We start from the raw sequence: 14316 nt of genomic DNA, 5'->3' as shown, positions 1-14316 counted from the left end.
CCGCTAATTGTTGCTCGGGGGAAGAAGAGGCGAGCGGCTCGGTATCAGAGTCTGGGGTAGAAGATTCCGAGCCGATATCCCTACAACTTACCGTTTAGGTTAGGTTCCTATATTGCATTTGCTAGTACGCCCTTGGTCACAACTGTGCAATTACCTAACTCTGGTAATTCTGAACGACAAATTACCTGTCTGAGAGGTTTATTATGCTTTGAAATGGCATGAGTACTTGAAAGATTTACACATTGAGATTTAGACTGGTGAAGAGGAATTGAACGAGGCTGAGGTCTGCGCTGTTGATTCGGATAAGAAGAGAAACCCAGTGGTGGCACAATTCGGCGTCACGCAAGGCAAACGATATCTTAGCTGGCAAGTAACGAGGAGGCAAAATATGAAAATTCGGTATCACCCTTTTACCAGTAGTTAGTTATGTAATACCGTCCTTCTTGATGCTTCAACACTGTGTCGAGTCTTTAAAATGACTTCTCATCAAGTGCTGGCGGTGCCTTCCTTCCTTCAGGAAACGTTTTTTCCCAAACGTTCATGACTTCTAACATCTTGCGCTCGCCTCCAACTCCGGTGATCAGGTTTATACCAAAGGCTCTGCCATTAAATGTCTCGGCGTAGCCAAGAGGGGCGGAACCAACTGCATACCCGGCAGCCGATGCAATAGCTGTCATTCTTCCATCCCCATTGCCTATGAGGACATCTAAGTCATGAGACTGGAAAAGTTGGTCAATTGCCTGTTTGGCACGACTGCGAACGAATTCGTGTTTCTTGGGGAATTCGGGATCAGGCTTTGCCTCAAAGGCGTGGAACTCAAGATAGGCTTGGGAAGGGTGGTCTGTGAAGGTAAGTAAGACGGAAACACAAGTAGTTAATGGCACCGCCCTTACCTGCAGGGAGACACTCATCTGCGTGGTCCTTATGCCATTTGACAAGATCTTTCATGTCTTGAATGGGAGTGTACTCAAACCAGTCCTTTAGCCATTCATCAAAGGAATCTCTCCAACCGTCATCTTTCAACATTCGTAAGTAGTGAATCAGCAACAATAGTTAACTTGACTCACTGGCGATAGAATCAAAGTCTGCACCATTTGGCATCTCTGCGATTTCTTCAACTGTTAGAAGCTTCAATGGCCCCTTAACCTCGGCCCCATTAGCCTTGATAGTGGTCAGGGCTTGTTCGAATGCAGGGAACTTGATCTCGTAAGCCAATTTTTTAGGTATAAAATAGAGTGAAGTGTTTACGACATCATTATCGAAAGCCTCCGATTCCTCCGTTTCATTAGGTGTGAGCCGCCACTCCTTGAAGTCGAGGTACCCAACCTTTATTCCCTTCCATGTGTTGGGAAGATCGGCTCCGAGCCCCGGACGTCCTGTCATGACCTCAAGCAGATGGGCAAGGTCTGAGGGCGACTTGGCCATTCCTCCATGGGTGTCATAATTACTGTTCACTGGCATTGCGCCTTCGAGAGGAACAGCTCCGATGTTTGGTTTAATGGCATACAGACCAGCACGTGTGGCGGGATAAACAATCGAACCGTCGGTTTCAGTACCGATACTGATGGGAGCGAAGCCCGCCGCAATGCCGATGGCGCTTCCAGAGGAGGATCCGCATGGTGTCTAGGATTCGTCAGTGCTAAAGGCTCCGGGGATGGTTTGAAGCTTACACTGTGGCCGAGGTATTTGGCGTCGGGGGTAACACCCCCTCGAACATAAGGCGATTGACCCTGGGACGAGTTTAATTTCTGACGACCTGCATCCAATATCTGACTTACTTGGCTAGAGGCAGAACACCAACCCCCAGTGTTTGGTGGGGTTGCTTTGAGTAGGCACAATTCCTTTATCGCATATGATATTAGCAACCATTGCAGGATGCGAATAGTTCGATTGACGAACCGAAAGGCTGGCCTTTCCAATCACAATAAGTCCGGCTTCGATGAGCTGTGAATTGTTAATAATACGTTGGACATGGGAAGCAAAAGCAACGAACTTTGTCAACGACAACAGCATTCCTAATCGGTCGTGCATCACGAAGGGCCGCGGTGCCGCAAGTGGTACCCATGCCGAGAGACGGATGAGTCGCAAAGTGGTCCTACAACGAGTAGCATGATTTGTCAGATCTTGTGCTGAATTAATCGTGAAGTCTTAACCAACCTTGACTAGAACTGGAATGCCATGAAGAGGCCCTCGTGGTCCACTGTTAGCTCGTTCAACATCGAGGGCTTTGGCCTGTTCAACGGCTAAATCACGTGGAGCGGCCTGTACAACAGCGCGAAGGTTCAGGCCTTTGCAGTTGTGTCTCTCAATTTGATCAAGGCATGCCTCGACAAGGTCGCGAGAATTCAGGGCACCCGCACCCAGCAGCCTCTGGAGCTGCTCTGCAGTAGAAGTGACTAGATTGAGCTTATCTGCCATGATTGAAGGGTAAAACGGAACAACTAGAGAAGTTGTTTAGCCTGTGAATTGGTGATACTTTAAGATGGAGAGTTTTCGGATACAACGTGTAGATGAGGAGAAGGCTTACACATTCGCATTCGTCATGAGAAGGAGCAAGAACCCTCATATTTGACAAATGACCAGAATGGCAGAGCCTCACGACTACATTACGTCGGAAATGATGGGAAAGGCATCGAGCAAGAACTACCCGCCTTGCATCTTAAGCACCATTCAGGCAGCAATGCCAGTGAAATGTATGGGTGCAAACTTGCTCGGTGAGGAGCACCTGACTAGCCTGCCTGCTTCCTAATCGAGAAGCAACGCGCTGGATATCCTTAGCAGCAGGAGTTATCACGGCCATGGAAGAACCTGGCTGTCCCTCTGGAGTTCGACCAAAAGAGCGTATATAACACAGATTTTACCGCAAAGGTCATTTTTCCACTGCTGTCAATAATTGTGATAGAGCTTCTATGTATGGGTTTGTCTATCTCATGGGTCTGGTCTGAACCTCATGGCCCTAGAGTAGGAGGAGTTTAGCATGGTAGATAATTGTTTCCATTAAAATCCGGCCTTTCTTCGGTAAATCAAACTGTATTATCATGTGCTCCCTGTCTGACTCCGGTTGTACTAGTCGGATGAGTGGAGGCGAACGGCTCGGCCTTGAGGTCCGGGATAAGGTAAAGGATTCCGAGCCGAAGCGATCTCACTCCGGCATCAATTGATGGCACACAATTAATTCCGATTAGCTGGAGTATTGATTGAAGGAAGGATAAGTATCCAACATTGAACATGCGAAATAATCATTCCTCAACAGTCAATCACTGCAACACAATCCAACAAGTTTAGCATCATCAAATTTGACTTGTTTAAACTTCTTCATCTTGGCCTTCATTTCATCCAGTTTTTCACAATGGTTGCCAACACAGAGCCCGCCAGTTACCAAGCCGCCAGTGCTTCTCTCAAGCTTGACAACCCCACAGCCAACAAGCCCCGTCAGGCCAAGCCTGCAGGTCCCCGCAAGCTCTTCTCTGATCTCAACGCTACTTATGGCGATTGGCGCGATGACCTCCAGAGAGATGGCTACGCTGTTGTCAAGGGCGCTATCCCTAAGGATCGAGCTGATCAGTATGGAGAAGAGATGATGTCTTATCTCGAGAACTTGTAAGTCTTCCAAGCACCACCTTGAGACGCCAAATCACTAACATTCTCTTAGCAACGGTGGTATGGGCTTCAAGCGCGACGACCCTAGCACTGTTAAGAACGAGACTCTGCCTGTTATCACAGAAAAGGGCATGATCATCGGCTACGGTGTTGCTCATGAGAGCTTCACCTGGGGCATCCGTCAAGAACCAGGCGTTGTCGAAGCCTTTGAGAAAGTCTACGACACAAAGGACCTCATCGTTTCCTTTGACGCTATCAACACTTCCTTCCCCAACCGCAAAGACGTCAAGCTCAACAAGCCCTGGCCCCATCAAGATCAAGACCCCCTCAAGCCTGGTTTCCGCTGCTTGCAAGGTCTCGTCAACATTCTCCCCAACGGAGACAAGGACGGCGGTCTCATCGTCTGCAAGGGCGCCCACCTACTCAGCGAAGAGTTCCATGAGGATTTCAAGAATGAAGAAAACAGGATATGGGCTTGGACAAAGGAGTGGTACGGTTTCACCGAAGAGGGTATGGAGTGGCTCAAGAACAAGGGCTGCGAATGGATCAAGATCAACGCGGAGGCCGGCGATCTTTTGGTCTGGGATAGTCGCACTCCTCACTACAACGTCAGCCCTGAAGGAAACACGCCTCGTTTCTGCACTTATACTTGCTACATGCCAGCGGCCGATGCTACACAGGAGGACTTGATCAGGAAGAAGGGTGCTTTTGAGAACTTGCAGAGCACGACGCATTGGCCTAATGCTATGCATGTTGGTGGAATTCCTGTTATGCGCGATGGAAAGCCTTGTCCTTATAACACTAACAAGCCGAGAGAGGCGCCGAAGCTTACGGAGAGGGGCTTTGAGTTGACGGGTATTCCATACATTGCTGCGTGAAGGAGGTCTCTAGGGCAAGATGAAGTTTATTGTTTTTGAGATTATTACATAGCAGATTGAATTGAATCATGTTTACGCATAAATATGAAGCGCAAAGAACCATGACAGACGTGATCCCATGTACCTACTTCCTTCTCCTGAATTGGCCAGAAATCAGCGACAAAAGTCAGGATAAGAAACAACGAGCTGTTCGTCATTACTTCACCGTTAAAGATAAGATTCACATTGCGTCTAGGAGTCAACAGGCGTTTTGACGATTGCGTGGACCAACGTCCTAGTTTCCAGCTAGTTCTACTCGCATGCCTTCCCTGAGTCAATCTGCTCAGGCCCAATTGAAGCATATAATTACAATACAAGTCACAACAAGTAATAAATATACCATCAAATCGTAGCAAAGCTCATCAATTGATTACTAGAGTTCTATGCTCATACCCTCTTCTGTAGGATACAAAGCAGACTCATTCTCCAATCTCTGCAACAAATTCTCAAAATCAGCCCAGTCGCATCCAATCTCATCAGGTAACATGGGTATGTTAAAAGGTTGCCCCGAAAATGGGTCCAAAATGCCTCCATCTATGTTTAAGTCAACCGGATTCAAGATGGAAGAATCGGATGGATCTAAAGATTGGGAAAAGTTCATATTGTTCGGTTGTTGCGTCAAATTCGTCCCATCTTGTTGGGGGAAGCATGGACCTGAAGTAGCGTTTGGGTTATTTTGATCGGTCTCCGTTGAGGTTGTCGTTGGTTTCATCGCTTCTTGAACAACGCGGATAAGTCCATTAAGAACGGTGGACAGGCGATCTGCTTCAGCCAGACCGACACAGTAACAACGGATCAAATCTGCTGCTGTGATGAGAAGCTTTTATAGTCAGTATCAGTCGCCAACAAGACTGGAATATTGTAACTCACGCTTTGATCAATTTTGGAAATGCGCGATTGCGGCTGTTTCAGTATATGCACTGCCAAAACGTAAAGAGCATGAAGAAGTGGAAAGTAAGAAGGCGCAAACAAATGAGACATTGTGTCATCATTATCGGCAAGAAGATGAATGATCTTTCTTGCTGAGTTGGCAACCATGGATTGACCGTTGCGGATTGTGTACTCCCATGATGTTCCCTTGGCGATAACTTCGACGGCTTTGTGGATAGCGTCTTTGCTGATAAGAAGAGAGTTTCGGTTGAGCATAAGGATACTGGAAATTGTCAGGTTTATTCGAGGTAGCGTATTGGTGATTGGTAGACTTACGCGTTGTGGTAATGAAGCGAGATGAAGGAAGACAGGGCTGGGTCTTCTGGGAGTCGCATAAAGTCCGAGGTCGGTCTAGTAAATGCGTTAGCTGCCTGCCAAACTGCAAAAAAACATGGAGGCTTACCGCAGACCAGCAGGGAGACTGTTCACCCAGTTCGACAGCATCAAAAACGATTCGCCGGTTGCATTGACCTTGTCCTTGATGGCTGCCTCAAGTGTCTTGCGATTCGCCGTATCTTCAAGCTGTCGTGCCCTTGCACATCGATGGCTCATCTTACTAAAGACCTTGGCCATGGACAAGACAAAATGCTGTGGCTGGGGGTTTGTTGTCTTCAAGGCTTCTAGATCCAAGACATCATATGTTTCATCCGAGATGCTGGACACATAACCTAGCTGGAAAGAGAATAGCTTCTCATAGCTATAAAGAGCCCACCATGCTGGGCTCCAGGCGTCTATAGCAGAAGAATGAGGGTTGGTTCTTCTGTCACGGCCGGGTCGATTGAGACCGAGGGAGTGGGCGACCGATAGACAGATACCGAATGTCGTCCAGGACGCAGTGATTTCATCGTTAAGACGAAGACATATTGAGAAAAGAAATAAAACTTCAATCGTATCGAAAGAAACGTTACCGATTAGATAACCCAGAGCGTTACGAGCAAGCGAAAGAGCTTCTGTCATGTAAGACTGGCGTTCAGCCGATTGAAGAATACATCCACCCGCCGCTAGTAGCAGACATGTTCTCAGAGACGAAGTGTCTCCAAGAGGAAGTGATGAGTTGTCAAGACGTATTGACTGCGCTTGCAAGGCTTCATTCCTTGCCAGATCCAGTCTTACAACAGGATAAAACGTATGAATCTCGCGCTGGTACGCATCGAAAAGGGCCTCAAAGTCCCAAGTTGCCGGTGCCTGGGGTACACTTTGCCGAGACAAGAACCCACTTGATCCCGATGCTGGATTCAGAGTTGAAGGTGGGTACGTGCCGAAATGGTAGGGAACATTGAGCCGAAAACATGAGAGGTCCAGCCACTCAGTCAAGACCTGGAAAGATGTAGTCCCTGTACTCTGTTTGAGGATTGGTAGTGGATTACTGATGGTGTCGGTATGGGAAGAATCTCTACTGAGTGATTGTCGTGGACTTTGCGACCTTGCACGTATCGGCCCCGTCGCGACAGAGATGGTACGCGTCGGTTGTTGCTCTTTCGCGACTGAGGGTCTCCGGGTGGTTGCAATCTCGGTGGCTGAATGGATTCCGTACTCTGACGGACTACCAGACCCAACAGATGATCCATCGATTGATTTGCCTGCCTCGCGTCGCTTGATGAGTTTGCCCGGCCTGCGTCTGTCTTCGGTAACGCAAGGAATTCCTGCAGAGATGCAAGCTTGGCATGAAGGCTGCTGCTCGTCACAGCGTGTCTTCCGATTCCGGCAGTAATTGCAAGCAAAATTGAGACGGCGCCGCTTGCTGGATTCCTTGGTCCGGTGGCCGGGACTGTCCTCGGTATCCATTGGGGAAGGCATCGGAGGCCGACTTGCGGGGAAATACGGATATACGAGAATGAAATGTCGGCAGACGAAAATGGAATCAGGGGACAAGGGTTTGTCGTCAAGAGTATGGGGTTGTTAGCTTGCAGTATGTGTGTTTGGGGCAAGTTCAAGATACCGAGCCGATCGGAGGGTTGGAGCGTGTTTTATTCTCTTTTACTCTCTTCCCCGCATTCTCTTCTCCTCGGACACTCGGCTCCACCCTCGCAAGAGCTAAACTGTCCTGGTCTCGATTCTACACTCACCAATCGGAGTCGTTCTTTTGTGTTAGGATACTAGCTGGATCATACCTAGTCGACAAAATATTGGCCACAAACTCCTCAATCTTGTTCCCTGCATCTCGACTCCGACCCGACAAGGGACAAGGATGTTGCGACGCAGTTGATGATATAAAGCTGTCCTTGTCACCGAAACGAGAAACTCCATATCAATTGGCAAGGACAACATGGCTGAGCCACGATCTTCTTTCAATATGAAGCCTGATGTCGATGCCGTTGAGAATGTCGTCAAGGATCCGTATCATGAGTCACACGATGCATCTGGTACTGTCAACCTTTACCAGGATGGCACCGTTGTGTTGATCCCGACACCAAGTCCTGACCCCAAGGGTATGTTGACTAACAAAGTCCCTTTCTATCCGTCTTACTAATTCGGTCGTTTTCAGATCCTCTAAACTTGCCTGTCTGGCGCAAGTACATGATCATCCTCATCGTGGGATTCTACTCCGGTATCTCAGTCCTTGGCACATCCGGTCTCGGTGCTGTAACTCCCGAACTACACCAAATCTACCACAACGATGACCCGAAACGTATCACCGACCTCCTCACCTACCCAACCCTCTTCATGGGTATTGGCAACCTCTTCTCCATGCCACTCGCCAACGCCGTCGGTCGTCGTCCCATCTTCCTCTTCTCCGTCCTGCTCTTGACAGTCTCTGGAATCTGGTGCGCGTGCTCAAACTCTCTGTCCAGTCACATTGCCGGTCGAAATATCTTTAGTCTGGCTGCAGGCCAAAGTGAAGCTTTGGCACCTTTGATTGTACAGGAAGTTCACTTTCTTCATCAGCATGGTGTCAAGTTGTCGTACTTTGTTGGCGTGCAGAACACTTTAACTGCTGCACTCTTTACCGCGACTACCTACATTGTGCCTACCATTGGACTGCCTTGGTGGTATGGCATCATGACCATCATCAACGGTTGCACCATGATTATGTCATTCTTCTTCTTGGCTGAGACACGCTTCGATCGTCCAGAAGATGCTTCTGGTAAGTGACAAATAAATATTGTGATATCTTTCACTAACGCCATTGTAGAGGGAGCTGTTCATCTTAGACTGGACAAAAACGGCGACGTTGCTCGCGAAGGTACCAATGAAGTCTTGTTCCAGGTCACCACTCGCCAAGGCGTTGTCCTTCAGCCTGAAAAGTTTGGCGAGAGAACCTTCCGCGATGACATCCGTCTCTTCCACGGTAAATTCGACTGGCCGAGTGCTCTCCACTTCTACCAGGATGTTGGAAAATCTCTCATTCTACCACCCATTCTTTGGATCTTTATCCTCAATGGTGCTTTCTTGGGTCTTTACATCTACCAGGCATCCACCTTTGCTCAAATCCTTGTCATGCCACCTTATGGTTTTAGTCCAGAGCTTCTCGGCTGGGTACAGCTTGTTCAGATTGTCGATTGCCTCATCGCTGTGCCTATTCTTGGTTATGGTTCGGATTTGATCTGCAAGTTTATGAGTCGACGAAACGGAGGTGTCTTTGAGGTCAGTTCTGTCACCTTACCTATTACTTCTGAGCTATACTAATATTTTGCAGCCCGAGTACCGCCTCCTCACTCTCATCATCCCAGCTGCGGCCGCCATCATCTCAGCCATCTTCTACGGTCGCGCCGCTGCCAACCCCAATGAATACCACTGGATCGCCATCGTTGCCTGCTACCATCTCGGCTTCTTTGCCTTCCTCGGAGCAAACCTGGTCGGTATCACTTTCGTCATGGACAGTTACCCCAACAAGTCTGGACCTCTGCTCCTCGTAGTGTGCGCTGGCCGAGGTTTTGTCTCATTTGGCTTGAGCTATGCCACTGTTCCTTCCATCGAGTCTCTCGGTTATGATGGCGCTATGAACATTCTGGCTATCATTTGCGGCGTTTTGAGTGGTTTGGGTATAGTTGTGTACTTTATTGGAAAGCGTGTCCGTGAGTGGGCTCGAAGGACTATCTGGCCCAAGACCCACGAGGAGTGATGTTGGCGTAGGGTTTCTATACATCATTCCAGTAGCAATCGAAGAATGTTGCTTTCCTATGCGGATAGCTGATGAATTGAAGCACATGCAACAAATCAATTTACGGATTATACCATTCACTATATCTTCCCATGTACCTAGATGGTATCTCAAAAACATTACTGTTTTAAAACCTTTTCAGCAATAAATCTAAAAGAACAGTGCGGTTCATTGCATTCCCTAGCGTTTAAGGTCTTGGAAAGAAATGATCGCATAAGTCGTGGCGGGCGGGGAAAGCCAATCAGTCGTTGGTTATGGCTTGAGAGTTCGAATTAATTGGTTCGGTGATGATAAATCATGCCCTGGCGGACTTGGCATTTATGTCAACGGCTACAGCAAAAGCAACAAAGCAGCATGAAGCTGTACCAAGTTGATTAACTACATGTACCCTTTGCTATCCCTGCCACATACGCAAAGCATTTTGACATGTCACTAGCGCACTGGCCATCCTATGGATCAGTAAACGTAGTGCACGTACCAGGGGCATAATGCTCCCCATATTTTAGCGCTTATATGGATGTTTACATGCTGTGACACCCGAAACAACATTTTCTTTGTTCATCAGGTAGCACATGACGTATAACATTTTGTAAGCAGGCAGAATAAAGAAATGAATAGGATGGGAGACGGAAAGATGGCGCCATGGGCAATCAGAAACACGGCCACAAACAACCATAAAGTTGAGGGGTTCCGTCACTCTCACCTCTACCACAACTCGTTCCCTATCAAGTAACACCATGCCTCTGCGAAGAATGGAGATAAATTACAAGGTGAGTTGAATCAGTATTTGCCACATCTGATATCTTCCATGCAGTCTAATGCCTACCAGAACGCCATCGAAATCCTCAACAGCCGGCGACGTCTGAAGAGGCCCACACTAGCTATTGCAAGTGATGCACAAGTGCCAGCCCCATTACCAGAATCAGGCCATATTCCCGATGGTAAGGGAAAGACCAATTTGAGAGGGACTGCAAGCATAGTTGGAATGAGACAATGGCTTCACCAAATTGGTCACTCAGTATGTCCATCTATTGGCTCAACGCATTGAGTAATCCAATCTGGACTTCACAGTTTTACTGACAGACGAAGACTACTGATATTGACAACCTCAATATCATACATGTCGCAGGAACAAAGGGCAAAGGAAGCACGTGTGCATTCATTGAGTCCTTTCTCCGAGCTCACGGAGAAAGCACCAATTTCCCACGCAAGACAGGCCTCTACACCTCGCCACATCTCATCTTCCCTGAAGAGAGGATCCGAATCAACTTCCAACCCATCGCCAGGGACCTCTTCGCCCAGTATTTCTTCCAAGTGTGGAACGCTTTGACAACAGATGACAATGGCAGCAGCAGCGAATGTTCACAAACCCTACCTCGTTACCTTCAGCTGATTGCACTCGTTTCGTTTCATGCCTTCATCAAAGAAGGGGTCGACGCAGCCATTTTTGAGACTCATCACGGCGGCGAATATGATGCCACCAACGTGATTGAGCATCCTGTCGCGACCGTCATCACGCCACTTGGAATGGATCACATTAATCAGCTGGGACCTAATATTGGGAACATTGCTTGGCACAAAGCAGGAATCTTCAAGCACGGGTCAATTGCACTGTCATCTCCCCAGGAGCCTTTCGTTGCTGGGGAGGTTCTTCGAAACCGCGCGTTTGAGAAAGGCGTCAAAGTTCACTTCGTCGAGAACGACCCGTGCCTCCCCGAAGACGTACCTCAGTTACGACCAGATGTCCAGCGTATGAATTCGTCTGTTGCATTGAGTGCAGTTCGCCAGTTTCTGCAGGAAAATGCCCCGAAGGGAACTGCCCAAGTTTCATGCTCTGACATCCTGCGGGGCATAGGCCAATTCTCTTGGCCAGGAAGGTTCCAGTTACTTGTCCAGGGGTCATTCAAGTGGTTTCTCGACAGTGCACACAACGAAATGAGCGTCGACAAGGCCGCTGAATGGTTTATCCAGGGCTCAAATGGACAAAGGTGCTTAGTCTCGTACGCCCTATACTCTTTTGCGAATTTACTAACGCGGATAGTGCGCCTACAACGCGTATCTTAATTTTCAGTCAAGTGTCGAAGCAGAGGGATACAGCTGTCGTTCTAGAACGACTGGCCACTGCCCTCAGTACAGTTGACATCCATCATGTCATCTTAACTCTGTACGACCCACGACAAGATTTAGAAGCAGAATCAGGTCATATTTGCCCTCACCTTTTACAGCTGTATCCGCTAACTGCCACACAGATGTTGTGGTAACCGAAGCAGATGTCACAGCACAGAGAGAGTTTGGTGAGATATGGAAACGCTTTCACTCAAATTCTCGCATACTCCATGAAGCGAATGTCCAGAAGGCGCTAAATGTGGCAACGGAAATAGGGATGGCAAGTGGCAGTATGGACACGCTGATAACAGGTAGTCAGCATCTAGTTGGAGGCGCGCTCTATTCCTTGGACCGCACAATGAAGGGGCGGGACCAGTCTGAGATGCGGTGAGAGGCTGGGTACTCTCAAATTGTATTGGGTAGTACAGACTAGTCTAGTCATACGTCAAGAGTAGGAAGGAAAATACATCTGTTTCACCAAAGTCACGTGTCATGCCTCTGTGACTGTATTCTTTTGTTGTACGGTATTACCAAAGCCTGATCTTCAAAGCAATCGAAATACATAATTTTTTGCTCTCGTTCATTCATTTCTCCTTCGTCAATCACAAGCGCAATTGACAGTGCAGATACAGTAGAGTCACAACCAACGTCCTCGTCCGGTCCCCCTTCACTTCTCGCCAAATCGTATTTTGTGTACCGGGCACTGACACCAGAAGTGAAACGTATCAGGCTTATCCATCTTCAGCCAGGGGGGATAGACAGCCCATCTACGACGTCATCGATCCAGGAGAATTTGGGCGTGCACCGACTACCGGTGGCATGTACCATCTCCCATGTGTCCCTACACCAGCCACCTCCTTATTCCGCGCTTTCTTACACTTGGGGAGATACAAGCCAAAAGAGCCGCATCCTCATCGACGGGACTTCTTTCAACATCACCAAAAGTCTCGAAAACGCGCTGATCCATTTAAGACGAAAAGATCTGCCGCTAACACTTTGGATCGACGCTCTATGCATCGATCAGGACGACGAAGTGGAAAAAACAGAGCAAGTACAACAGATGCATCAGATCTACTCGCAAGCTTCGTCTGTTATAACCTGGTTAGGTCCAGCCTCAGCAACTAGCGATGCCGCCATGCTTTGGATCGAGCGTTACGGTTCCCTCTCCAGTAGCTTCGGCATTGGAACAAAGCCAGAGTTACAACTCCGCCAACTCCTAGAAACATTCGAGTCCAATCCTGGTAGACTGCCTCATCGGGATCTCAAAGCATTTCTCCAAGATATTTCTCTTCATCTGTCGTTGGGACCTTGTGGCACCAACAGCGACAACGACAACGACAGCATCGCCGTCGCTCTGTATGAACTGTTCACACGGGCGTATTGGAGCCGTGTTTGGGTAGTCCAAGAATTGGCATATGGCAAACGTGTACAGTTTGTCTGTGGGAAAATGGCCGTATCCGAAGAGTTCCTTCATCACGCCCTCAGGCTCTTGAGAAACTTTGCACATTACGAGCGTATTAAACTAGGCCAAAATCCGCAAGCGACCAATTCAAAACTTGCATCTAGCGCCCTCGACCTGCGTAACCCTGTCAATATCCTCAAAATCCGAAGAGCTGCCGGACCTTTCCCCTTGATATACCTGCTTCGGACCCTCCGCAACTTCCAAGCAACGGATCCTCGCGACAAGGTTTTTGCCCTCTTGAGTTTCGCTACAGATGCACCAGCCTTAGGTATCAAACCGGACTATCAGAAATCGTATGAGGAGGTCTATCTCGAAACAACAATGTCCCTCATCGGCGGATGTTTCTTGGACATCCTGTCGCTTTGCCGAGTACACAACAACATTCCGGAACTGCCATCTTGGGTTCCCGACTTCACTAGCGTGGGCCAGAGAATTCCTCTCCAGCAAAGAGCAATGAACCGAAAGTCATTTCCTATCGCGACCGTCCTACAACCCAAATTCAGCGCTTCCGGAGATATTCCAAAGACAGCTGTTTCATGCGAGTTGACCCAAACATCTCCTACATCTCTTCTACTACTTGCCAAGCTCGTGGATAGAGTGGCATGTGTGGGGACTACTTGGGACCAGAAAGCTTTCGGAAAGTGGTTTCAGGAGCTAAAGCAATTCTGGGATTCCGATTCAGTCACCTTCGAGGCTGGCCACCTGAAGGCTGTGTGGCGCACTGCAGTAGCGGATCAGGAGATTAGACAGGGAGACCAGAAGCCTCGACTGTCTGAAAATGAACTTGATAGAGTACACAACATATTGAAGGGTCTGGATTTGAGCGCTGCCGACGAACATACTTTTGTTGAGATGGGACTTGGGAATTATGTCTATCAATTACAGGACATTGCGTATGGGAGACGGCCATTTCGCACAGCAAAGGGCCATATCGGGATTGGACCGAGCGAAATGGCAACAGGAGATCTGCTTTACATACTCATTGGGGCAGATGTTCCATACATACTTCGTCCAGACATCATTGGTAAAGTACGACTTATTGGAGAGTCTTATGTCCATGGTATCATGGACGGAGAAGCTATGGAAGAGGATCCGCCCATTGACGCAATCGATATGTGTTGATTGGACACAATTCTGATCTCAATGGGCCCAAGGATAAGGCAAAAGCTACTAGAATAGATAATGCTATTGGATTGTCT

At 48.2% G+C, this 14316-nt stretch overlaps 5 protein-coding genes across 5 annotated transcripts; 3 read left to right on the top strand and 2 right to left on the bottom strand.

Moving 5' to 3' along the window:
- Positions 1 to 470: 470 nt before the first annotated feature.
- On the bottom strand, positions 471 to 2418 carry FPSE_08106 (uncharacterized protein; the record flags this gene model as incomplete). The annotated part of the gene is made up of 8 exons (XM_009261224.1): positions 471 to 841; positions 894 to 1016; positions 1068 to 1623; positions 1671 to 1730; positions 1779 to 1841; positions 1900 to 1944; positions 1994 to 2095; positions 2158 to 2418. 8 exons carry the CDS (start codon positions 2416 to 2418, stop codon positions 471 to 473), a joined length of 1581 nt encoding a protein of 526 aa, XP_009259499.1.
- Positions 2419 to 3349: 931 nt separating this feature from the next.
- FPSE_08105 (uncharacterized protein) lies at positions 3350 to 4478 on the top strand (the record flags this gene model as incomplete). The annotated part of the gene is made up of 2 exons (XM_009261223.1): positions 3350 to 3600; positions 3653 to 4478. 2 exons carry the CDS (start codon positions 3350 to 3352, stop codon positions 4476 to 4478), a joined length of 1077 nt encoding a protein of 358 aa, XP_009259498.1.
- A 412-nt stretch (positions 4479 to 4890) lies between these two features.
- Positions 4891 to 7232, bottom strand: FPSE_08104 (uncharacterized protein; the record flags this gene model as incomplete). Its single annotated transcript, XM_009261222.1, has 4 exons — positions 4891 to 5337; positions 5388 to 5670; positions 5724 to 5798; positions 5851 to 7232. The coding sequence occupies 4 exons, from the start codon at positions 7230 to 7232 to the stop codon at positions 4891 to 4893; spliced, it is 2187 nt and encodes a 728-aa protein (XP_009259497.1).
- A 481-nt stretch (positions 7233 to 7713) lies between these two features.
- Positions 7714 to 9510, top strand: FPSE_08103 (uncharacterized protein; the record flags this gene model as incomplete). The annotated part of the gene is made up of 4 exons (XM_009261221.1): positions 7714 to 7876; positions 7933 to 8532; positions 8581 to 9032; positions 9085 to 9510. 4 exons carry the CDS (start codon positions 7714 to 7716, stop codon positions 9508 to 9510), a joined length of 1641 nt encoding a protein of 546 aa, XP_009259496.1.
- Positions 9511 to 10286: 776 nt separating this feature from the next.
- FPSE_08102 (uncharacterized protein) lies at positions 10287 to 14239 on the top strand (the record flags this gene model as incomplete). Its single annotated transcript, XM_009261220.1, has 6 exons — positions 10287 to 10319; positions 10379 to 10567; positions 10639 to 11537; positions 11591 to 11748; positions 11799 to 11843; positions 12372 to 14239. 6 exons carry the CDS (start codon positions 10287 to 10289, stop codon positions 14237 to 14239), a joined length of 3192 nt encoding a protein of 1063 aa, XP_009259495.1.
- Positions 14240 to 14316: the final 77 nt, after the last annotated feature.

Source organism: Fusarium pseudograminearum, chromosome 2, assembly GCF_000303195.2.
Source record: "Fusarium pseudograminearum CS3096 chromosome 2, whole genome shotgun sequence".
NCBI classification, from domain to species: Eukaryota; Fungi; Ascomycota; class Sordariomycetes; order Hypocreales; family Nectriaceae; genus Fusarium; species Fusarium pseudograminearum.
Note: the sequence above shows the minus strand (reverse complement) of the source record. Positions and strands in the feature narration are given on the sequence as shown.